Genomic DNA, 25,996 nt, shown 5'->3' on the forward strand with positions numbered 1-25,996 from the left:
ATGATTTACATATACTGGGATGTGATGTTAAACTGTTACCAGTCTTGTCTGCCTGTCTTGTCTGGGGCCTGTTAGGGAAATCAGCGTTATTGCTGTCTGGGCTAATCCACATAAGAACTTTTGAGAGTGTTCTGTGAATCTAGTCCAGGAAGTCTTTATTTTTCGCCTCCTGTCAGACTTTGAAAGTAACAAATGTGCCAGTAACGATATTTGAGTGTACTGCTACTTAACAGAAAATTTCAAAGTTATTCTGTATTTGGGGATAGGAGGGAGGCATAGCCAAAGGAACTTTGAACTTTTTATTCTTCCCTAATTTTTTTGAGGTATAATTCACATAACATTATATTCATTTCAGTTTTACAACATAATGATTTTATATTTGTATTTAATGCAAAATGATCACCACAGTAAGTTTAGTTACCATCTGTCACTGCTCATAGTTAGAAGAGAATTGTTTGTTTTATGATGAGAAATTCTGAGATTTACTGTTTTTAGCAACTTGCAAATAGGTAGCACAATATTTATTAATTACAGTCACTATGCTGTACCTCACATCCCTAGGACTTATGTATATACGAAGATTGTACTTTTTGATCCCTTTCACCCATTTTGCCCATCCCCTACCTCTGCCTGTAGTTTTTATGTATATGAGCTTGGTTTATTGTTTTTCAGATTCCACATCTAATTGAGATCATGCAGTATTTGTCTTTCTCTGTCTTATTTCATTTAGCATAATAGCCTTAAGGTCCGTCCATGTTGTTGCAAATAGCAAGCGTTCCTTCTTTCTGTGGATAAAGAGTATTCCATTGTACACATATACACCCCACATCTTTATCCATTCATCCTTTGATGGATGGGTTGTTTCCATATCTTGGCATTGTAGTCAATGCTGCAGTGAACACAGAGGTACACATATTTGGGGTGGAGGGATTTTGTGTTTTGGTTTCTTTGGATAAACACCGAGAAGTGGAGCTGTTGGATCATGTGGTAGCTCTACTTTTAGCTTTTTAGGAACCTCTGTGTTGTTTTCTATAGTGGCTTCACCGGTTTATATTCCCATGAGGGGTCCTTTTACTGCATATGCTCGCCAACAGCTGTTATTTTTGTGTTTTTGATCATAGCCATTCTCACAAGTGTGAGGTGATATGTCACTGTGGTTTTGATTTGCCTTTCCCTGATGGTTAGTGATGCTGAGCACCTTCTCATTTACCTGTTGGCTATTTATGTGTCTTCCTTGAAAAAAAATACTTGTTTACAGTCTTCTACCCATTTTTTAATTGGACTGTTTGTTGTTTTGCTATTGAGTTGTATGAATTCTTTATATACTAACCCCTTGATATATACATAATTTGCAAGTATCTTCTCACCTTTAGTAGATTGCCTTTTCATTTTGTTGATGATTTCCTTTGATGTGCAGACGTTTTTTAGTTTGGTGTCACCCCATTTGTTTATTTTTGCTTTTATTTCTTTTGCTTTTGGTGTCATATCCTAATAATTAATTCTTTTTTATTGTTTAGTAGAGTTCACTAGTGAAGCCTTCTGCCCCTGGCCTTTGTTTGTTGGAGACGTTTTATTATTGTTACCATCTCCTTACTAGTAAATCAGTCTCAGATTCCGTTTCTTCGTAATTCAGTCTTGGTAGGTTTTCTCTCTAGGAGTTCATTCTTTTCTTCTAAGTTGTCAAACTTGTTGGCGTATAGTTGGTCTCTTATGATCTTTCATATTTCTGTAGTATGTTGTCACATCTTCTCTTTTATTTGAGCTTGCACTACAAGGAATGTTGGAGATATTGTGGGTTTGGTTCTAGACCGCTGCAGTAAAGTGACTATCTCAATAAAGGGAGTCACACAAATTTTTTGGTTTTCCAGTGGGTGTAAAAGTTTTGCTTACACTATACTGTAGTTTTTCAACAGTATAGTGCAACAGTAGTGCACTAGCATTATGTCTTAAAAATAGGTACATATCTTAATTTAAAAATTGTTTTCATTGTTTAGTCAGTAAATCATGTCTGCCTCTTTGTGACCACATGGACTGTAGCCCACCAGGCCCCTCTGTCCATGGGATTTCCCAGGCAAGAATACTGGAGTTGGTTGTGTTTCCTCCTCCATTTAAAAATACTTTATTGGTGAAAAATACTGATATCATCTAACAATACAGGGTTGCCACAAACTTTGGATTTGTAAAAAACACAGTATCTGTGAAATGCAGGAAACTGAAGTACAATAAAGTGAGGTATACCTGTATTCTTAGGTTAAAATTTTCCTTGGCAATATAGTTGTCAGCTAGAAACATGAATTTTGGTAAAGTCAAGGCTAGATAGAGGAATTGGCCTATAACAGGGAATAGTGCACATGAATAAAAAATTCTGCAGCTATATAAAACACTGTTTAATTTGAGCCTTTATGGTTTCATGGTGTTTTCTGAGCCTCTTAGCCTTCTGTTAAGTTTAGGTACTGATAGCTTATGGTGAAGGGTGTTGGATTTCTAATCGCCAAAGAAGATTTAGCTTCAGGACCATGGACCAGGCTTGATCACTCAAGAGCTTTTGTGTAGCGGAGTTTTGGGACGGAGAGTACCCCCTCGCTACTGTTACCAAGGGAGTTATATACTTTTAAAATTAGCTATTCAGTTCAGTTCAGTCGCTCAGTCGTGTCCAACTCTTTGCGATCCCATGAATCGCAGCACGCCAGGCCTCCCTGTCCATCACCAACTCCTGGAGTTTACTCAAACTCATGTCCATCGAGTGATGCCATCCAGCCATCTCATCTTCTGTCATCCCCTTCTCTTCCTGCCCCCAATCCTTCCCAGCATTAGGGTCTTTTCCAATGAGTTAACGCTTCACATGAGGTGACCAAAGTACTGGAGTTTCAGCTTCAGCATCAGTCCTTCCAATGAACACCCAGGACTGACCTCCTTTACAATGGACTGGTTGGATCTCCTTGCAGTCCAGGGGACTCTCAAGAGTAGTCTCCAACACCACAGTTCAAAAGCATCAATTCTTTGGCGCTCGGCTTTCTTCACAGTCCAACTCTCACATCCATACATGACCACTAGAGAAACCATAACCTTGACCAGAGGGACCTTTGATGGCAAAGTAATGTCTCTGCTTTTTAATATGCTATCTAAGTTGGTCATGACTTTCCTTCCAAGGAGTAAGCGTCTTTTAATTTCATGGCTGCAGTCACCATCTGCAGTGATTTTGGAGCCCCCAAAAATAAAGTTTGACACTGTTTCCACTGTTTCCCCATCTATTTCCCATGAAGTGATGGGGACCAGATGCCATGATCTTAGTTTTCTGAATGTTGAGCTTTAAGCCAACTTTTTCACTCTCCTCTTTCACTTTCATCAAGAGGCTTTTTAGTTCCTCTTCACTTTCTGCCATAAGGGCAGAGTCATCTGCATATCTGAGGTTATTGATATTTCTCCCGGCAATCTTGATTCCAGCTTGTGCTTCTTCCAGCCCAGTGTTTCTCATGCTGTACTCTGCATATAAGTTAAATAAGCAGGGTGACAATATACAGCCTTGACATACTCCTTTTCCTATTTGGAACCAGTCTGTTGTTCCATGTCCAGTTCTCACTGTTGCTTCTTAACCTACATACAGGTTTCTCAAGAGGCAGGTCAGGTGGTCTGGTATTCCCAAATCTTTCAGAATTTTCCAGTTTATTGTGATCCACACAGTCAAAGGCTTTGGCATAGTCAATAAAGCAGAATTAGTTTTTTACAATAAATCAAAAGAATATCTCAAAGTTGTAAAAATTTTACCAGACCCACTCCCACAATTTACATTTTACGATAACAGGATTAGAATTTAACAATAGAAAGATCCTACCAGACCAGGATTGGTCAGAAGGTTTTCAGGAAGGAGAAGCTGTCCTGAAGCAGGATACATTGTTGTTATATAATCCCTAGTACAGAGTTTAAACTGAGTTATATGTTGTGTAATCATGAGCTCCAGGCTTAAAGAAAAAAAATCTTTTCATGTGATTAAGACTAAGGAATGTAGAGGGGAAAAAAAAAGTTCGTCCTTTCCTCCTCCTTGAGAACCCCAGGCCCCTCTCTCCTCAGGGGGACCCCTGGACTTCTTATCACCCTACCGAGGAACTGACCATCTCAATACCCTCTAAAGTGCCTATAATATTTTATTATGAAAAGTCTTTCCTATAGCGCTATAAATTTATTAAGGAACTGGAATTTTATTTTCTTAAATCACTATTTTTTTCTGTTTATCATTCAAACACAAACACGGGTATGAGTACAATGAAGCTTTTTTTTTTTATAGCAACAGGGATTTTTTTAAATCGAGCTTTTATTTTAGAGAATGTTACAGAGTGTAACATACTTAATTTTATTTGCCTTTTCTGGGTATGGTTCTATGTTTGGATAATATATCTTTTATTTTCTCCTTTATAAATTAATGCAATAAATTATAAATTTTATTTTCCTCAGGTTTAGAGACCTTTAGCCAGTTGATTTATCAAGATTCTTATGGGACTGTAAGTATGATTATTGTATGTTACTAACATTATTGGGTAGACATAATAAAACATTCTGTTGGAAAAATGTAAACTTTTTAGCTATTTATTGCTTCTTGAATGTTTCTTCTTCCCAAGTGTGTCTCTTAGCTGGTAAATGTAATTTTTACACTTTGTTTGGTTGTAAATTAATGTCTTATCCAATACTTGCATAGACAGATGTAATCATCATTGAACTTGAGAAAATTCTAAAAATAAATAAAAGTTTTCTTTTGTCTTTTAGTTCACTGCCAATGAATCCAGCATTGTAGATTCTCCAAGGTTTCCTCATAGAGGAGTTTTAATTGATACCTCTAGACACTTTCTGCCCGTTAAGACGATTTTGAAAACCCTGGTAGGTGATGGTTTAACTCCATTGTCTGCTCTGAAGAACGTTCCTTCGTGTCGTTACTGTATGTTGGTCACTGTGCTGTTGGGCCGGTTGGAACAAGGGATTCATTTCCATACACCAAGTCTATTTCCGTAGAGTGAGTATAAGCAGTGGGCTTTTCCCTCCCTTCCCTGAGATATGTTTCCTCTGCTGAGAAGTGGACGCTCCCCTCGGGAATCACCCTCTTGTTTTCATTGAGGTGGGAGAGAGGCTAACCCAGGATTCAGTCAGCATTGTTAAGAAAAACACTCAGTTTTAATGCTGCCTGTTGGCCCTCCATGTAAATCTCAACTGTCAAATCATGGGTCGGGACTTTTCATCAGGAATATATTACCTCTGGTTGCTGCCGCTGTTGCTGTTGACTTAGTCCGTCCGACTCTGGTGGCCCCATGGACTGTAGCCCCAGGCTGCTCTGTCCACGGGATTCCCGGCAGGAATGCCGGAGTGGGTTGCTCTTTTCTTCTCCAGTATCTCCAGCTACGGACCTTTAATTTTGTGACTTCCACTTACTGCTTTTTCAGTGGCCTAGAAAGGAATCTGAGAGCAGCTTTGTAACTAAGAAAATGTTCCAAAGACTATGGAACCTCAGGTGGTGGGCGCTGGGAAGCAGCGTTGTCGTAACTCTCTCCTCTTACTGACGCTTTATGGGTTCATCCCTCCCATCACTGTCAGTTTGTGAGGATCAGGAATTTTCCTGTACCTTCGCCGAATCATTTATGAACATAGCCTGTTATAAAAAAGTTATTTTTACATTTACATTTAAACCTTGAATTATTTCTTCAAAAGACATTATTGTAATTTTTAATGAAAGAAATACAGGCTTAGTGTAAAAAAAGTTTGAACACAGATATACATAAAATGGTAATCCCATAATCTCATTTCTCAAAGACTGACAAATTTTTATGTCCCGTTTATCTCATTTTAGACTTGAAGAATGAATTAACACATGATTCTTTTTCTATTGAAATGTAGTTGACATACAATATTCTATTAGTTCCAGGTATACTAAATCATGGTCTGACATTAGCGTACATTATGGAATGACCACCAGAATAAGTCTGGTATCCATCTATCCCCATGTAGTTATCACAATATTATTACCTTCCCAGGGCTTATTTATTGTGTGGCTGGAGGTTCGTTCCTCATAATCCTCTTCACCTGTTTTCACCCACCCCGTACCCTCCTGGCAACCACTCTCTGTATTTGAGTCTGTTTTTGTTTCATTTTGCTTTTTAGGTTTCAGATGAGAGAGGTCCTTGGTATTTGTCTTTCTCTGATGGAGCTCTGATGTATTTAACATAATATCCTCTAGATTTACCCGTGTTGTCACAGTGGCAAGACTTCATTTTTTTATGGCTGAGTCCACTCTGTTCTGATTGGGGAACTTAGTCTATTCACATTTAAAGTTATCAGTGATGGATCTATACGTACTGCCATTCAGTTAATTGTTTTGGGTTGTTTCCATAGTTCTTTTTTGTTCCTTTTATCTTTTTTGCTCTCTTCCCTTGCCATGTGATGGCTATCTTTAGTGCTATGTTTGGATTCCTTCCTTTGTGTGTGTACCTATTAATAGGTTTTTGGTTTGTAGTCACCATAAGGTTCATCTATAACAGGCCCTGCCCCCTGTGGGGGCTGCTGCGCCATGGGTGGGCAGAGCTGGGCCCTGGGGCAGCTGCCTGTGGGACTGGCTTCGGGGACTGGCGCTGGCCTGTTGATGGGCAGTTAAGTGTCTGGTGCTGACAGTCTAGAGGGAGGACTCCAGAATAGCAGATGACATCACCGGTGTCAGCAAGGCCCCAGAAGGCTCCCTCTAGTGCCTTTGTTCCCAGGGGTATTCCCACTTGTCTCCTGCCTTTCTGGGAGGCTAAGATCAGCAAGTGGTTCTCACCCAGGCTTCTTAAAAATTACTGCCTCTGCCTTGGGACTAGGAGCCTGTGAAATTTGAAAATCACAATCTGTGTCTTGTAGCCCTTCAGCTCTCCCGTATTCAAGTCCTGCTGGCTTTCAGTGCTAGATGTTTTGGGGGACTCATTGTCCCAGTGTTGGACCCCCCGGTTTGCAGAACCTGATAGAGGTTTGGATTCCTCACCCCTTTGGGGAGAACCTCTGCAACTGTGTTCGCCTCCCACTTGTGGGTCATCTGCCCAGGACTGTGGGTCTTGGCCCACCTACTTGTCTCCTTGTGTTTCCATCTTTATATCTTGAGTTGTGAAGAAATCGTTTCTGCTAGGTTTCAGGTACTTCTCATCAATAATTACTCTTAATAGTTGTAATTTTGCTGTGTTTATGGCAGGAGGTGAGTAAGAGGGTCTTCCTGCTCTGCCATCTTGCCACATCATGAGGAGGGAGGCTGTATGTTCTGCTTATCTGATAGGGAAAGTCTCTCTGCTTATTTTCTATTTCCTTCATATCACCTTTTATATTTTATATACGTATTATATTGTTTACTCCTCCAGATTGTACATAAAATTGGTGTCAGTGTCCCCCAAATTTCTGAGAATGCTAATTGGATTTGTGCTGTTTGTGTACTGAATTTCTTTCATTTGTAAGAAAGAGTTGGCACTCAAATCTCAGAATTGTGAGGCTGGTAAGCCCCATTTTTCCTCTGCTCTGTTCCCAAACTCTTTAGTAGTGGTAGCCAAGCGCTACTGGAAATTTGTGAGCTGGCTCTCTTCCAGTAGGGCAAAGTTAAAGTTTTAATTTATGATATGAATTATGTATAGGCTTTTTCAAAAGTGAAAAGAAATTTATACTTCTTCACATCCTTCCCTTGTTGAAAAGGAGATTTTAAAAGGAAACAGACACATTGGGAACAATCCTGGATATAGATAAGTATTAATAAATTGGAATGTATATCTGTAGTATGTAATTATTTTTCCCTTTCCTCTCCCCACTGGGTTTGTTCTTTCTGAGTCTGCTTTTTTCTGTTATAGTCACTAGTTGGTTGTATGTTTATAGATTTCACATATAAGTGATATCACAGTTTTTATCTTTCTCTGTCTGACTTACTTTACTTGGTACAGTGTCCTCCAAGTCCATCCATCTTGTAGATAGCAAAATTTCATTCTTTTTTATTGCAGAGTAGAGTCCCATTGTATATACATACACTACATCTTTACCCATTCATCTGCTCATGAACACGTAGGTTGCTTCTGTATCTTGGCAATTGTAAATGATGCAGCTATCAACACTGGGGTGCATGTATCTTTTCAGATTAGTTTTTTTCTTTTTGGGGGTATGTATACCAAGAGGTGGAATTGCTGGGTCATACAGTAACTTTTATTTTTAGTCTTTTGAGAAACCTCCAAACTGTTGACTATACCAATGTACATTCCCATCAGGAGTTTACAAGGGCTCCCTATTCTCCACAATCCCACCAACATTTGCTGTGTCTTTTTTGATAATAGCCATTCTGACAGGTATGAGTTGATAATCTCATTGTGGTTTAAAGCTGTATAAATTTTCAACCTGTTCACTTGCAGGATGCCATGGCTTTTAATAAGTTTAATGTTCTCCACTGGCACATCGTGGATGACCAGTCTTTCCCTTATCAGAGCATCACTTTTCCTGAATTAAGCAATAAAGTGAGTAATTCATGTTATTGTTGTTGGTGTACAAAAATTTGGGGTATGGTTTCCTTAGAAGTTTGCAGCTTAAATGTTTCTTATTATGGATAGAATTTAGGTGTAAAAGATATTCGTGGTTTAAAATTTTTAATACACTATTGCTGGCATTTTAGGTTCACAAAACTGGTCTGCTTTTTTTTTTTTTTTTTTTTTTTGAGTTCCAACAAAACTTTATTTACACAAGCAGGCAGCAGTGAGAGGGTAACAGGTAGGAAGGCCAGAGGTCTGCAAGCAGCAAGAAGAAATAAACTGCAAGTGGCAGACGTTTTTCCCTTCCCTACACAAAATTAAAGTGTGCCCAACTCTTTGGGACCCCATGGACTGTAGCCCACTAGGCTCCTCTGTCCATGGGACTTTCCAGGCAAGGATACTGGAGTGGTTTGCCATTTCCTTCTCCATGGTCTGCTTTTGTAATTGTTATCATAAATGTAAACATTTATGGGGCTATACAAATAAAAATTTAAAAGCTTAATGGATGTAGGAGACCTGAAGCCTTTGTGATTAACATAAAGTTAAATAATTATATTTATCAAGTAGCCCAACTGTCTAAGTGTTTTAAACAGAATTGTTCTCAATTCTGTAAATGACAACTTCTTTCCTCTCTAAAAAACTGTATGAAGTAGGGAATCTTCAGAGATAATGGCTCCTTCGTAGAGATAATGGCTCCTTCGTAGAAAATAATGGTAGTGTTAGAAGTTCAAACTGACTGAATTATAGACCAGTGAAGTGGGGAGCAGGCCTTGCACCATCTCACTGGGTCCCCTGAGCTACAGAGCTGGTCACTGACCGCGAGAGAGGCTGCTTGTGTCAGGCAGAGTCGTAGTTATGAAGGGGCAGAGCCAAGACCCTAAGTTAGTCCTCTGGTCACAATTCCGAAGCTTTCCTTAAAGTTTTGATGTAGTTTGGATTGAAATCCTAGCAGCACTCCTGTTCTTGTTTGCTTTTGATATGGAAAGCTTCAAACATATACAGAAGTAGAATTTCATGAATTCCCATTTCCTCATCATTCAGCTTCAATAATCAAGTAATGGCCAATCCTACAACACCTATATCCCCCCCAACATTATTTTGAAGGTAATCTCAGACATCATCGCTTATTAGTAAAAAGGCCTGTTTAAAAATAACTCATTATCACAGCTAAAAATTTAGTAATAATCCAGATAGCCAATCATTATTCATGTTTCCCCAGGAGTCTTTTTCTTTTAAAAAAAATTTTTTTTATTCGCAGTGGGATGCAAATAAACTCCATACGTTGTGGTCAGTTAACATAGATCTGTTCTCTTTTGATCTATGGGTGCTCATTCCTGACCATGTCTTTTTATTTTTCTTTTAATTTATTATTTTCATTGAGGAAACAAAGTTCAATTTGTCCTGTAGTTTTCCACAATCTGGGTTTTGTTGATTGCCTTTCCAGTGTCAATTTGTTCTTCTATCCCCTGTATTTGCTATAAACTTAGATCGGGTCTTGATTCAATACAGATTTGTTGTTGGGATTGGGGAAGGCAAGACTACTTTTTAAGAAGTTGAGCATTTATTTATATTTATATACTTATACTTTGAGAGATGTGCCATAGTAACACTTTGAATGGACCTTTATTTACCACTGATACTGAGTTCTAATTTTTCAAGTAGATAAAACAGAACCAAAGGTAATCTTTAATTAAGGGGAAAAAAATCAGGGCATCTCAAGGGGAATTTTTACTGCTGGCAGTAATTAAAGTGATCTTGAACGCCAACAGCTATGTTTTGTAATAATGTGTGAATTTTTATTCTAAAACTGACAAGGGCAATATATTCAGAATTTTCACTTTGGAGTCAAACATTTTATTTCTGTTTTGTTATACAGTCACATGAGGTTGAAATAGTGTGATGGTACACATTGCTAAATCAAGGTGCTGGTAGAGATAGATAGTTCTGTCATTAAATCTGAAATTAACCCAAAGTGTGCTGAGAGCTTACTGATAAGATACAGTAAACAGATAATTTAAATGAGTCCCCCAACATCACATAAGACTTTAATACTTTGTGATACCTGAAAAGTCTGCTGGCAGATATCAAAGTACAACAGAACTGTAAACAGCTCATACATTTTAATTTTAATAAATGTGACTTTTACAGGGAAGCTATTCTTTGTCTCATGTTTATACACCAAACGATGTCCGTACAGTGATTGAATATGCCCGATTACGAGGGATTCGCGTCCTGCCAGAATTTGATAGCCCTGGACACACGGCGTCTTGGGGAAAAGGTAAGGAGTGTGCTTTATGAGTCGCTAAAAGTGAACATGTGTGCTCCTGCGTCTCGTGACTTGGTGTTTGCTTATTTTGTTCTTACTTGTGATTTGCACAAAGGTAGCACCATTGATGGTTGTAATTCAGTAACTGTTATATGTCTATTGTGAGCAGGTCGCTGTATCTAGGCATTGCCTAAAGTATAAACACAAGGGATAAAAGAAAACAAGAAATGATTACAAGTAGAATGTGATATGTGAGTTAAACAGTTACAGTTAAGCAGTGAGTGAAGTAACACCTGAAATGTTGTTGAGAGATCAAAGAACATATTCATGTTTTTGGTAGCGGGAATAACAGGAAAGGCATTTAGCTGGACAGTGCATGAGAGTTGCCATGCCCTTCTCCAGCGGATCTTCCCAACCCCTGATTGAACCCATGTCTCCCGCATTGCAGGTGAATTCTTTACCATCAAAGCCACAGGGAAGCCGATGAGTACTGGAGTGGTAGCCTGTCTCCAGTGGATAGTACTGGAGAAGGGTCTCTAGGGGATCTCTCCGATTCAGGAATGAAACTGGGGTCTCCTGCATTGCAGGTAGATTCTTCACTGCTGGGTGCTTAAGAACTGCTTCTGGAGCTAGACTGCCTAGGATTGGAGTCCTGCTTCTGACACTTAGGCTTCCCTGTTGGCTCAGATGGTAAAGAATCTGCCGGCAATGCTGGAGACCCAGGTTTTATCCCTGGGAGGTGAAGATCCCTTGGAGCAGGGCATGGCAACCCACTCCAGTATTCTTGCCTACAGAATTCTGTGGACAGAGGACTCTGGCAGGCTGCAGTCCATGGGTTGCAAAGATTCGGACACGAATGAGCGACTTAGCACTTTCACTTTTCATTTTCTTACATTTGTAAACTGAGTGACCTTGGGCAAGTTATAGAACATCTCATTCTGAGACTTCTCATCTCTAAAACTTGGCGACTGGCTGACTCCAGCAGGAGGGGACGAGAGACTCGGTGGGATGGGGGCTCGCGGACCAGAATGTGGAAATTGGGAAGCTGCAGAAGGAGTTTGGGGCAGAGACTTTGGTTTCTGCTGGATTGTATTTTTTTAATTGTATCTATTTGGACTGTGCTGGGTCTCTGAGCTGCGCAGGCTTTTCCCTGGTTGCAGCGCGTGGGGGCTCCCCTGCTCATGGCAGGCGGGCTCGGGAGTTGTGGCGCACGGGCCTACTTGCTCCGCATACGGGATCTTCCCAGACCAGGGATCGAACCTGTGTCTCCTGCGTTGGCAGGCAGATTCTCTTCCTTTGACCCACCGGGGAAGCCCTGTTGGAGTATATTTGACGTGAAGCTAATTGTGTTCAGCAGGGAATTTGAAATACAGTTTGAAACTTGAGGAAAAGGCTTGGGGCAAGCTGAAGATTTGGGAGCCCTAAATATTTGAGATAGTATCTGAAATGGATAAAATCTCAGAGAGGCTGATGGAAATGGAAAGAAAGCGGGACAGGGCCAGTATTCAGGAATTAGTTCTCCCTTTTCTTATCTGAAGAAATTACCAAAGTAACTCTTAGTAAACACGCTTATCTTTTTCTGTATAAAATCTCTTATATATATCTTCAACAAAATAAAGTAGTATAATCATGTGCAAAGTCTTGTGTTTGTGACGGAACTACGACTTCAGCAAAGATTCTCCATGTTTCCTTCTAGGCCAGAAAGACGTCCTGACTCCATGTTATCATGCAACAGAGCCATCTGGGACCTTTGGACCTATAAACCCTATTTTGAATTCAACTTACAGCTTCCTGTCCAAACTTTTCAAAGAAATTAGTATTGTGTTTCCAGATGAGTTCATTCATCTGGGAGGAGATGAAGTAAATTTTGATTGTTGGTATGAAAATCTGTTAACTGCCCCCCCCCCCCCCCCCAAAGGCCCCTTTCTAAAACCTGTTATCTTTGAAGTAAGTGTAGAGCTGTCCCTGGCAAAAGGGAAGACTTGGGGGAACATCTCTGTGAGGTGTTAATCTGGCAGCACAACTCCTAAGAGGGTGAATTGTTTACATAATTCGCATACGGATGCTATTGACAGAAGCCTGTAGGAAGAATTAAGATGCAGAAGAAAATGGGAATTAAAAAAAAACTAAATACAGAACAAGAATAGCTTTAGTGAAGAGGGTAATGATGAAGTGGGAGAGATTTTTCTAGTGAAAGTCTTCTGTGCAAATAGCCTGAGATGGAAGAAAGACATGGGAGTTTAGGGAAAGCCATTTTTATAGGATATCACCTTCTAAAAAAATTATTTGCAGTGGAAAGGTAAGATAACTCATAATTAAATTTTAGGCTTATTTTTTAGGTATAATTAGGCTTATTTTAGGCATAATTGGGCTTATTTTACTCTTTACAACTTTAATACATTTCCATGTGTATAAATGATGTTGGGGATATATGTTGCTTTAAAAGATTGGGCATATTGAACTTTTAATGAAATTTTAATCACTGTTTCTGTTTAAGGGAGTCCAATCCAGCAGTCCTGAATTTCATGACGAACAAAGGCTTTGGCAAAAATTTTAAGAAACTACAATCTTTCTATATGCAGATGTAAGTTACTTGAAAGCCTACTTGTTTTTATTTCATCAGTGCCTTTTGTAAAAGTTTAAGCTCTTATTTAGGAGGTCCAACCTGTCCATCTTAAAGGAAATCAGTTCTGAATATTCACTGGAAGGGCTGATGTTGAAGCTGAAACTCCAATACTTTGGCCACCTGATGCGAAGAGCTGACTCATTTGAAAAGACTCTGATACTGGGAAAGACTGAAGGCGGGAGGAAAGACAGAGGCTGAGATGGTTGGTTGGCATCACCTACTCGCTGGACATGAGTTTGAGTACTCTGGGATTTAGTGATGGACAGGGAAGCCTGGTGTGCAGCAGTCCATGGGGTCTCAGAGAGTCGGACACGACTGAGTGATTGAACTGAAGCTCTTATTTAGTACTATTTTATATTCTCATTTTCTCTCCATTCCTTTTCAAAGTGTACATGTTATAATCTTTGTTACACAAAGTACAGATAAAAATCATAAAGGAGGGTGCAATACCCATTATTCTCTCTAAATCAGTAACATGGTGACTCTAATCCTTCTGCAGTAACTGTTGAGACATAGGGTGGTAACGGTTACCTGTTCTGTGAACTCAGCTGAAAACCCAGGCTACCCTGTGAAGGCTTCGTCACCGTCTAGCTCCTGGAATTCATTTTGTCAACTCCAGCACTGCTTTTACTTTATACCTGTGCTATCTGGTATGGCAGCCACAACCACATGTGGCTGTTTGTATTTAAATTGTACTTGAAGAAAATTAAAAATTCAGTTCCTCAGTCACATTAGCCACATTTCACATGCTCTGCAGCCAACAGCTAGATGTCACTAGTGCTACCATATTGGAAAGTGCACATATAGAACATTCCCATCCCTGCAGATAAAGATCTACTCGACAGTACTGCCTTATGGTAAACAGTAGTAAACTTATTTTGTAAAGAGCCAGACAGTAAGTGTTGGCTACTTCACGGGGCACATGTGGTTTCATGGGCGTCCCCGATGGCTCAGCAGTGAAGAATCTGCCTGCAGTGCATGAGATGTGGGTTCGATCCCTGGGTCAGGAAGATCCCCTGGAAGAGTAAATCATAACCTACTTGGGTATTCTTTTTTTTTTTTAGATTGTGTTCTATTCTTTTTTTTTTTTTTTTTAGTTGGAGGCTAATTACTTCACAACATTGCAGTGGGTTTTGTCATACATTGACATGAATCAGCCATGGATTTACATGTATTCCCCATCCCGATCCCCCCTCCCACCTCCCTCTCCACCCGACAGACAATCCCATGGACAGAGGAGCATGGTGGGCTACAGTCCATGGGGTCGCAAAGAATTAGCCATGACTGAGCAAGCATGCTGCATACTTTAAAAATATTTTTTAAACAGTGCTTTACCACGGGGTTGCAAAGAGTGGATACGACTGAGCGACTTCAGTTCACTTTACCAATGTAAAAAGGGGCTTCCTTGGGGCTCAGCTGGTAAAGAATCCACCAGCAATGCGGGAGAGCTGGGTTTGATCCCTGGGTTGGGAAGATCCCTTGGAGAAGGGAAAGCCTACCCACTCTAACATTCTGGCGTGGAGAATTGTATGGACTGTATAGTCAGTGGGGTTGCAAAGAGTTGGACACGACTGAGCGACTTTCACTTTACAAATATAAACACCATTCTCAGCTCATGAGCCACACAAAAACATTCTGCAGGGTAGTTTGCCAACCCTTGCATTGAGCAGGTCCAGATTCTAGCCTTTTCCTGTGTAGCCTTTTGCATGATGCAGTCTGATTTTCTTGATTTTTTTTTTTTTAATCCTGCATAACACCCAGCGTTGTCTGGATATCAGGAGATAATTTGTGAATTGATTGTCAGCACTGTTGGAAGTTATTTAGGTGCTGTCACAGGATGGTTTCTAGTTTCCTTTATTCTAAGGTACTCATGAGATTATCCAAGATTGCTGTTTGTACACTTCCTTATGAGTTGCCACATCGTCCTATCTTTGGGGCATGCTTAGCTGATTCATTCTGCAAATGACTGTTGAACCCTCCTGTTATGTCAGAAAGAAGGAACCACAGGGGCTACCACCAACTGTTCTGCTATAGAGTTGTGTTGTACTGAAAGGCTTCCCAGGTGGCGCTGGTGGTAAAGAACCTGCCTGCCAATGCAGGAGACGCAAGAGACATGGGGTTGATTTCTGAGTTGGGAAGATCCCCTGGAGGAGGGAATGGCAACCCACTCCAGTGTTCTTGCCTGGAGAATCCCATGGACAGAGGACCTGGTGGGCTACAATCCATGGGGTCGCAGACAGTCGGACACTGAAGCAGCTTCGCATGCGCATACTGAAAGGCATCTGTCGGTGTTGCAGTCTTTGGTATAAAATGTGCATTCTTTACACACATTGCTAAGTTTGTGATCTGAAATAACTTTGTAATTTTTTTCAATGGTAGGGTTTTGGATATGATTTCACCCATGAACAAGAGACCCATAGTCTGGCAAGAGGTTTATGATGATGAAGGCAAGGTGAGAGGTTACTAATACTGCGTGTGGTTCTGGTAATATGAGACTTAATACTCTTAACACCTTGGATGGAAGGAACTCTAAGCTTTCCCTGTAGTGTTGGGGGAAGTCAGCTTACCTTTCGGTTTAACCTGCTGTTAGGCAAGAGCCGCACGCTGACACCAGTGATCATGGTATTTATTTGATTTCTTCCATTTGCTTCATTCTTCAGTGCTGCCTCCTCCTCATCTCTCCCATCTCCCCTCCTCCCTCTCCATCTCATTCTTAGTAACAAATTGAAGTACTTTGAAAAATGTTCCATTTTTCAGAAGGGCAGAACAAACAGATAAGAATGAGTCTGTATTGCTGTTAACCTTCGTTTTAAGTATCAATGTCAAGTACACTTTTTATTTTAAATGGCATTTCTCTCTGACATAATCAGAATTCTTTATTTTCCTTTGGGGCAACTGAAAATTTGAAAGTCCAGCTACTTGTATTATCTTTCCAAAAGGGTTAGTGGCATCCTCTAAGTTCCAAAGTAAAATAGCATGGTACAAATGGGACTAAAGCTTCAATTCATTATACCCACATGGTATTGTATATAGACAAAAGGGAAAAAGTTAAATATCAAACCTTAAGGTTTGATGAAATGTCCAAGTCCTTATTACAACAGCATTAGATATTACCTTAAAGAAGAAAGGGGAAAGAAGAAAACGTTGCTTTGTCAAGGATCTTAAAGAGTTAGTTATTAGGTACAGTGTCTTAGACTTTTACTTTCATCTGCTGTAGTTGCAGACTTAATAATATGTACTTCAATTTGTAACTTTATTAGCTTATACCAGGCACAGTAGTTCAAGTATGGAAAATGGACAACTTCTCTATGGAACTAAATAACATTACAGCAGCTGGCTTCCCTGTGATCATTTCTGCTCCTTGGTACTTAGATGTGATCAGTTACGGACAAGACTGGAGACATTACTACTCTGTGGAGCCTCTTGACTTTGAGGGTAAGTGAAGCAATGACCCTTAGTGGACACGTTAGGTTTTTCAACCCCTCCCCTCCCTCTGGGAATCTTTACCTAGGTACCACCTATTATCCTCCCTTTATGTTTGATCCTTGATTTTCCTTGTGTGTAATCCAACAGACTGAACTCAGTATCATTTTAAACTTTGTGAAAGAAACTGTATTCTTTCCTAATGAAAGAACTTCAAAAGTAAGATTCCCTTACACTGACACATCTTGTCACCATACATTTAAGGATGCCTGACTGCATGAGCCTTGTCTCTCCTCTGAGCTTTCTCTGCGATGTCAGACACCTAAGTAGGGATCGTGTCCTGTTCAGTGGCTTCCAGGTTCTGAGGAGGAGGCATCCTTGGGGATGGGCATGTCTGAGTGGTGGGGCTCCGGGCTCTCAAACCCCCTTAAAAACAGTTCTGCTTTGTCCAGTTTTGTACACTAGACTTTTATAATTTCCTTTGAGGAAAAGTGTTCCGGTGTTTACAAAGTATGAAAACTGCAAGTCTGTCAGGAACTGTTTCTCTAAAAGCATTTTCTGAAAATCAAAAAGTCATAATTACTGTAGATACCTAGCTTCTTTGATACCAAAAGAAAGGTACTGAAGGCAGGAGTGGTGGTCACTAGCATAGTCCACCTTGCATTCCTTGGCACACTGTTCGCAGGCAACCAGGGGAAGTGCTTCTGGTGTCCAAATAAGTTTGCATAAAACCAAAATAAAATGGTCTCTTTACTACTGGCCTGCTACATTAGTCGACACACGCTAACAAATACTCTGTGAACCACCGGGTCAGTTGTGGCAATAAAGTTTCCCACCATTTTTTGTGCCACAGCTGTGAACTTCTCCCAAGGTCCTCCTGACTCCGAGAGAGAAACCGTGCCCCAGGCTAACACTGGAAATCAGCACCGCCTCTGTATGCGAGCCTCAAGTTGCACCTACCTGACTTAACCACTGATTGTAATCTAGGTACTCGGGAACAGAAACAGCTTGTCATTGGTGGAGAAGCCTGTCTGTGGGGAGAGTATGTGGATGCGACTAACCTCACTCCAAGATTATGGTATGGAATCTGAGGAGGAACATGTGAATTAAGGGGCCTGAGTTTCTCTTCTCCACCCAAGCAGGAGAGCACTAGAAACTTGCCCAAGTGTGTGGTTTGCTTCTTGAAGAAAACATGAATTTAAACTGCCTTGGGGGACATGTGGTTTAAATTTTAGGCCTCGGGCGAGTGCTGTTGGTGAGAGACTGTGGAGCCCCCCAGAAGTCACAGACCTAGAGGATGCCTACAGGAGACTGACCAGACACCGCTGCAGAATGGTCAAGTAAGACACATTTATTTGTCAGGCTAGGATACGTTTAGTACCGGGTGATTTTTAGCCTTATTTTAGTGTTAGCTAGCTTATTGGGATTTTCTTCTTTCTGCTATAAACAGAAATGTACGTGACTTAAGAGGTAGTGATCTAATTAGGAAAAATCGGCAACTGTTTCTCCATGAATTATGAATCTCTCCTCAGTAATTTGTGGTATGGTTTAGTGATTCTGACTTGAGCTACTCAGTTTCTTAAGACAGAGGTGAATTCCATCAGTCTAAAACATCTTTTGTTTATACTTGTCCTACAGACGGGGAATAGCTGCACAACCTCTCTTTACTGGCTATTGTGACCATGAGGGCAGAATGTAAAAACGAGCTGAAACAGAAGAAAATATGGGAAAAGAGCCCACAGTCAATCCTTACTACAATCAACCTGATTTTAAAAATCATGTTTTTGAATAAAATATCTTTTTATTGATTGAACCTCCATCTTATTATACTGACATCTTTCTTGTGAGAGAAGCGTAAAAGCAGCCAACCAAAACCCTTGTGATACCCATCACTCAGTGTATTCCAAAAGACTGAATCTAAACTGCCAACAGTAATAATTTCCTAGATACACAATACAGTTCAGGTACATTAACCTTCAACATCACAGCACGTTTCTCATGCTATAAAGTAGAATGGCCAGGACCAGTGCCACTGTCTGTTCAAGTTCTCCCTTAAAGTGTTCTTACTGAAAACGAAGTGGGTAGGTGCTCCTGAGTTTCTCTCCAAGGACTTAGGACAAGCCACTTCTCTGGCTGAGCAGCGTACTTTGGTCTTGAGGATTCATGGCTTGATAATTAGACAGCTCTAAGGAAAAAGTAGCTGAGCCTGATGTTAACGTTCGAAGCACAGTTGAATAACCCTAATCAAAATAAATTAAGTTAGTTATCTCTGCAAAGTTAAGCCTCAGATCTCTCCGACCATCTTTTGGCCATTATCAGGAAAAACTTGCTAAGTACTGTGAGGACAGAAAACCAGGAGTGGGGGTATGCTTCAGAAGTATTCCCCAGCCCCAACGCTTGGTAAAAGGCTCTGCTGGCGCTCAGATGCCTGTCCTAGAGCAGGAGAGGCTGGCGGGGCAAAGAGTGGCAGGAAGAACTGGCTGGGAGCCAGCGATAGCAGACGTAAATAAGTGCTCAGGATGGAGAAATGGTCATTTAGGCTGACACATTTTGGTAGAGCCCACCTCAAACTTTGTGCAGGGCTGGGAAGCCCTCCGCCACACATCCACACCCGTGCTGATATGACCCCTGGGATTTCTCCAGCAATTTATGTAAAATATGCAGATTTAGTCACAGAGCACCTACCATGATTTCTGCTAAGGGAACAAACCCAGTAACAACGTTGCTGTCTTGGCGAGACTGGATTTCCTGAATGTTCCCTCTTCTCTGTGCCAGGTCTGCTAGGACAGGGCTGAGGTAATCTCTTGTCACTGTCACCTCAAGATTCATCAGGGGCTCCAGAATTTGCTTTTCAGCTTTCTTCAGAGCCTAAAGGAATTAAAGGATGTTAACTCCTCTTCCTCAGACTGCAGATCAGACTTCTGTTATGAAGGGAAGATTCATAAAAACTTAAATACTGTCCATACTCTTAAGCACAGAGCCTCCAGCAAAAAGACAGAAGCCTGCCTTAACACTCTTTATAAGAAGTCCAAAACGTCAACGTTTGCTCGTACATGCACGCCAACAGTATACCTGAGACCTCATGTAGGGTTTGCTCCTACCTTCACGTATGTGTTGCAAGAGGATACTTGGTAAAGTCTGATTAGGTAGAATACCTGTGAACATGTGCCCAGAGACACAAGGGAAAGAAAATGGTTTTCCCCTCTCGAAGACATATTTCCTTCATATATCCCCTCTTTTATTTTTGAAACCTATAGTTACAGTCCATGCTACAAGTCAGGGCAATCAAGGAGGGAAATGAAGGAGAGAGGTAAAAACGGAGTAAGCAGAAACATATTCTCAGTGTAAGACAAACAGAATTCTGTTCAGAATTTTAGATTTCAAAGGCCAAGAAGAACAAGCAGATACAGAAACTGAAGAAAGCTAAAGCAGCATCAGGCAAATAGGAAGTGGACAAAAACTGGGGAAGCAGGAGAGGAATAAAAATATATTGGGGTCCGGGTCCTAGTCAGATTTTGTCTGCATAGCATCATTCCATCAGCCAAACTGGTACATGGATTTGGAGGTTGTTTGCAAGCACTGTAACTACTGATGGATCTGCTTTAATAGGTAACCTACTTCTCCGGCCTACCAGAGTTAAAACACAATAAAACAATTTCCCATATATTCTAAGCCTGTTTGGTTGTCTGGTGGGATATAATCATCTTGGATTTAGCAGTGGAAGCCAGATCAAAGAGCAAGGGCTCTGGAATGTGGCCTCTCCTTTATCTGCCTCTGGCTGATCATCCTCTCTCTGCTCGCCTGCCCCCACTCACTCAGGACCGGCGGTACCACCGCCTCTATTGTCCAGTAATGCTCTGCGCCTCCTCCTTCCCCTCCCCCTCCTACGTTCACGATCATGAAAAATGGGCAGATTTGTAAAAACATCAGTATATTCTCTTTATTGTAGACATTTCAGAAAACCATAGCACACATATGTATAGTAAAAGCATAATTTCAGTTCTTTGCAGCTGATTAAGCCTTTCAAATCAGTACCAACTGAAATGAGTCAAATTAGTCAAAAAGTATCTAATAATCCTTGAATGAAAACATTACAAAAAATAATGACACAGAAACAACTAAACACATCCTGTGTGTTTTTGCAATTCTTACCCAAAGCTTCCTGCCACTTCACAGTGTATCTTTTTGAATAACATATTGGAGTGGGAAAAGGCTAAAAATTAAGAGGAGTAATGCTGCATCTAAGGAAAGGTCAGAGTTCTGTGTGACTGAACAGGAGGCATTGTGCTCGTGGGTCTGTCCTCAGGCCTCTTTTCACAGCGTTTTCCTTGGCGACTCTGCGTAGTTATAGAGCATCAAAAACTGCTTCTACAGAGCTTCCCAGAAACGCTAAGCTGTACTCGGGTCACAGTCTTTGGGTGCTCCTTGTAACCCACTGGGCTGCTCTGGGATGATGTCTGAGTGTCTCGCAGCAACCCAGGATGCCCCAGACTGATCTCACTGCTTCCTTCCCAAACACCTGCCTGCTCGCTCCTTTCTGCTGGCGGCGTCACCAGTCGGCAGGTTACCCGGATATGCATCTCTGATTTCCTGTTTCCCCAACGTGAGCTGTGAGATTTATATTCCTATTGCTGATACTCTAGCTCAGATCTGGTCTATTCCCTGAGGCTCTCCAGACTCCAGTCCCTCCTATATTCTAACGATCACCAAACTCACAGTTCCCTTAAAGATATAAAGGCTTAACACACGTAAACTGTTTTTCAGGAAGCAAAACCCTCTCGATGAAAACTGCTAACCCCAAGAACACAGACTGTAGACCGGTTGAAACACCCTGCTGCTGAAACACTATAAACTCCTCCCTGTCTCTTCAGGGTGGCTCACACAGTCTTGAGGGGATTAGCTCACCAGGGCCCCTTTGCCTGGCAAAGCAATAAAAGCTTCTCTCCTGTTTCACTGAAAACTCTTGTCTCTATGTTTCTATTCAGCAGCTGTGAACAGAGGCTGAATTTCAGCAACATTAACTTCTTTCCAATGTTGACTAAAAAGATGCAAGTTAGATTTCATCTGGGGCAAAATGAAAACTGCAGCCTGGGAGACAGCACCTCAGATAGCTCTGAGAGACTGCTCTGCAGAGGCAGTGGGGTAAGGTTAATACATAAGATTTTGGTGAAGGGGGAGTTCAATACAATTAAGCACTCATTTTACAAAGGGTTTTCTGCTCTCCAGGAGGATCTGAGGTCCTCAGAAAGGGATTTAGTGCTTTTCTAGGCAAGAGGAGATGCAAGGACTGGAATCTTGAAATCAGTTCCTAAAACATCCAAGTATCTAAAGACCTGTCCCGCAGGTTCCCTGGAGCGAGGACGCCGCGCTCCACCCTGAACTCCCCGGGGTGTTGCAGGTCGAGAGCTGTGGCAGCATGGGCTCAGCCTCTGCAGAGGCCGACGGAGACGCCCTTGTTCAGGGGTTGCCAGCGCTCTTGGCAGGTGCCAAATAGCAGCTGACACCAAGAACCGTGCTCCAATTCCCCACTTCTCAGCTTCTGTGAATCTTATACCATTCTGTCTAATATTCTGACTGTTTGGCTGTATTTAATTTCCTTCTAAATGATAAACTCATTTAGGTCAAGAAAAACATGCATCTTATTGTACTCCCTCAGATCCCAGTGCACTATAAGTGCAACATAGATGGCTCAATAACTATATGAAGCATCATTAACTTCTCATCAGCAGAGGCAAGGAGTTTCCCCACCAGATGAAATTTCACAAGGCTCAGAGTACTTCCATTAGTAGTATTTAAAGTAATGAATTAAAACTAAAGATTAAGTGGAGGCCTCGTAAAGTTAATTCTTATTCTCTACTATGGTCTTAATGGAAGCTTAACCAAGGGGTATTAGATTCTGAAGGACTGGCCAAAATACTGGGGCTTGAGGTTAACTTAGAAGCACTGTATCATCTTTCAGGTTACGGTAATTTGAATACTAAAACCAAAGTCAGGTGGAACGTTTAAGAACTATTGGAAGGTAAATGTTTTCAACAATTTCATCATGACCACTTTACAGACAATATTTCTAACTATATGCTCCAGAAAACAATATTTAAATAATTTTATTTTTGAAAATATAAGTGGGTATTTTTTAAAATGAAAACTCTTAAGAAGTATGAATTTGAACTCACATGAAAAAGTCTTTCAAGTTTAGCCTTCCTAAATCAGGGACTTAGGATATTTAAATTAACTTTGTAATTATGGATTCAAATAAGACTAGAAAACCACATCTCAAACCCAGTCCAAAATACTAGAAAATGGTGATAAAAGCAAGTGTTTTAATGCACATCAGTCACCTACAAAACCAGAGTATTCCCACACTGAATGAATGCATGGAATCACCATTCAGCACACGAAGGTCCTGGCGGCTGACCCGATGGACTGCAGCACCCCAGGCCTCCCTGTCCGTCACCAACTCCTGGAGCGTACCCAAACTCATGTCCATTTATTTAGTCAGTGATGCCATCCAACCTTCACATCCTCTGTCGTCCCCTTCTCCTCCTGCCTTCAATCTTTCCCAGCATCAGGGTCTTTTCCAATGAGTCAGTCCTTTGCATCGGGTGGCCGAAGTACTGGAGCTTCAGCATCAGTTCTTCCAATGAATATTCAGAACTGATTTCCTTTAGAATTGACTGGTTGGATCTCCTTGCAGTCCAAGGGACTCTCAAGAGTCTTCTCCAACACCATAGTTCAAAAGCATCAATTCTTCGGTCCTCAGGTTTCTTTATAGTCCAACTTTCACACCCACACATGACTACTGGAAAAACCATAGCTTTGACTAGATAGACCTTTGTCAGCAAAGTAATTTCTCTGCTTTTAAATATGCTGTCTAGGTTGTTCATAGCTTTTCTTCCAAGAAGTGCATCTTTTAATTTCATGGCTGCAGTCACCATCTGCAGTGATTTTGGAGCTTAAAAAAATAAAGTCTCTTACTGTTTCCATTGTTTCCCCGTCTATTTGCCATGAAGTGATGGACTGGATGCCATGATCTTTTTTGAATGCTGAGTTTTAAGACAGCTTTTTCACTCTCCTCTTTCACTTTCACCAAGAGCCTCTTTAGTTCCTCTTCTCTTTCTGCCACAAGGGTGGTGTCATCTGCATATCTGAGGTTATTTGTATTTCTCTCGGCAATCTTGATTCCAGCTTGTGCTTCATCCAACCTGGCATTTCGCATGATGTACTCTGCATAGAAGTTAAATGAGCAGAGTGACAACATACAGCCCTGATATACTCCCTTCCCAATTTGGAAGCAGTCTGTTGTTCCAAGTCCGGTTCTAACTGTTGCTTCTTGACCTGCATACAGAATTCTTAGGAGGCAGGTAAGGTGGTCTGGTATTCCCAATGCTTTAAGAATTTTTCAGTTTGTTGTGATCCACACAGTCAAAGGCTTTGGCATAGTCAATAAAGCAGGAGATGTTTTTCTGGAACTCTCTTGCTTTTTCGATGATCCAACGAATGTTGGCAATTTCATCTCTGGTTCCTCTGCCTTTTCTACATTCAGCTTGAAGTTCTCAGTTCACATACTATTGAAGCCTGGCTTGAAGAATTTTGAGCATTACTTTGCTAGCATGTGAGATGAGTGCAACTGTGCGGTAGTCTGAACATTCTTTAGCATTAAAATGAAAACTGACCTTTTCCAGTCCTGTGGCCACTGCTGAGTTTTCCAAATTTGCTGGCATATTGAGTGCAGCACTTTCACAGCATCATCTTTTAGGATTTGAAATAGTTCAACTGGAATTCCATCACCTCCACTAGCTCAAGGGCATATCCCCAGGCAACCACAAGGAGAAGAGGAAACTGCTTTATGCTCTGAGAAGGAACTTCACTTATCTGATCTGTAACTCAACAGGACTTATCTGATTTTAGTGATCCTTGATTAATCTTAGTAGAATAAACATGAACTCCAGTACTGGAACCAATATTAGACCTTCAGTGTCCTTTACATTATAGTCCATTTTGGGCAGAGCTGACCCAAAGAGTGTCTTTTACTCAGAGCTGCCAAGCCTGCCTCTATGGCTATGTATCTGGTATAGGAAAAGCAGCATGTATGCTCAGTCGCTTCAGTCAAGTCCGGCTCGTTGTAACCCTATGGACTGTAGCCCACCAGGCTCCTTTGCCCATGGGATTTCCCAGGCAAGAACAATAGAGTGAATTGCCATTTCCTTCTCCCCTCCAAGGTATCTTCCTGACCCAGGGGTGGAAGCTGCGTCTCTCATATCTCCTTCATTGGCAGGCAGGTTCTTTACTCCAGTGCCACCTGGGAAGGCAGGGAAAGGAGATGCCACTAAAACCACTTGCCTCTTCGGCAGAATCAGAGGATGTTTAGTCACTATCTGTGTTGGATACCAATATCCTAGATCCTATTTTGAATAAAACTCCAGTGATTAAGAAAGCAAAGTTTCTCCAGGTTTAGAAACTCTTGATTATAGGGTTCAGAATGCAAGGACACAAGGTCAGGCCCTGGGAGCACAGCTGTCTGTGGATCAGTGGTGCATGGCTGCCCAGAGTGCCTTAAAGCAAAACGGATTCAGTTCAGTTGCTCAGTTGTGTCTGATTCTTTGTGACCCCATGGACTACAGCATGCCCCTGTCCATCACCAACTCCCGGAGTTTGCTCAAACTCATGTCCATTGAGTCAGTGATGCAATCCAACCATCTCAGCCTCTGTCATCCCCTTCTCCTCCTGCCTTCAATCTTTCCCAGCATCAGGGTCTTTTCCAATGAGTCAGTTCTTCGCATCAGGTGGTCAAAGTATTGGAGTTTCAGCTTCAGTATCAGTCCTTCCAATGGATATTCAGGACTCACTTCCTTTAGGATTGACTGGTTGTATCTCCTTGCAGTCCAAGGGACTCTCAGGAGTCTTCTCCAACACCACAGTTCAAAAACATCAATTCTTCGGTCCTCAGGTTTCTTTAGAGTCCAACTCTCACACCCATACATGACTACTGGAAAAACCATAGCTTTGACTAGATGGACATTTGTTGGCAAAGTAAGGTCTTTGCTTTTTAATATGCTGTCTGGGGTGGTCATAGCTTTTCTTCCAAGGAGCAAGCGTCTTTTAACTTCATGGCTGCAGTCACCATCTGCAGTGATTTTGGAACCCCAAAAAACAAAATCTCTCATTCTTTCCATTGCTTCC

The 25,996-nt window shown here is 41.2% G+C and overlaps 2 protein-coding genes across 5 annotated transcripts in view; one reads left to right on the forward strand and one right to left on the reverse strand.

Moving 5' to 3' along the window:
• LOC136146352 (beta-hexosaminidase subunit beta-like) overlaps positions 1-18,629 on the forward strand; it is a 32,190-nt gene extending 13,561 nt beyond the window's left edge. Inside the window, exons 4-14 of the mRNA XM_065905203.1 lie at positions 4,450-4,496; positions 4,759-4,869; positions 8,388-8,489; positions 10,650-10,779; positions 12,464-12,644; positions 13,265-13,351; positions 15,773-15,845; positions 16,654-16,828; positions 17,804-17,894; positions 18,052-18,156; positions 18,455-18,629. Coding sequence (XP_065761275.1) covers positions 4,450-4,496; positions 4,759-4,869; positions 8,388-8,489; positions 10,650-10,779; positions 12,464-12,644; positions 13,265-13,351; positions 15,773-15,845; positions 16,654-16,828; positions 17,804-17,894; positions 18,052-18,156; positions 18,455-18,515 — 1,163 coding nt within the window. The 3' untranslated portion in view covers positions 18,516-18,629. The remainder of the gene's footprint in view (positions 1-4,449; positions 4,497-4,758; positions 4,870-8,387; positions 8,490-10,649; positions 10,780-12,463; positions 12,645-13,264; positions 13,352-15,772; positions 15,846-16,653; positions 16,829-17,803; positions 17,895-18,051; positions 18,157-18,454) is intronic.
• The window catches only part of GFM2 (GTP dependent ribosome recycling factor mitochondrial 2), a 49,434-nt gene continuing 42,040 nt past the window's right edge, over positions 18,603-25,996 (reverse strand). For all 4 annotated transcript variants that reach the window (XM_065905193.1, XM_065905196.1, XM_065905194.1 and 1 more), the window contains 2 exons: positions 19,502-19,684; positions 18,603-19,056 (listed from right to left, as the gene is read on the reverse strand). In XM_065905193.1, the coding sequence (XP_065761265.1) occupies positions 18,928-19,056; positions 19,502-19,684 (312 nt within the window). In that variant the 3' untranslated portion in view covers positions 18,603-18,927. The remainder of the gene's footprint in view (positions 19,057-19,501; positions 19,685-25,996) is intronic.

The sequence above is a fragment of the Muntiacus reevesi genome, chromosome 14 (genome assembly GCF_963930625.1).
Source record: "Muntiacus reevesi chromosome 14, mMunRee1.1, whole genome shotgun sequence".
NCBI lineage: Eukaryota > Metazoa > Chordata > Mammalia > Artiodactyla > Cervidae > Muntiacus > Muntiacus reevesi.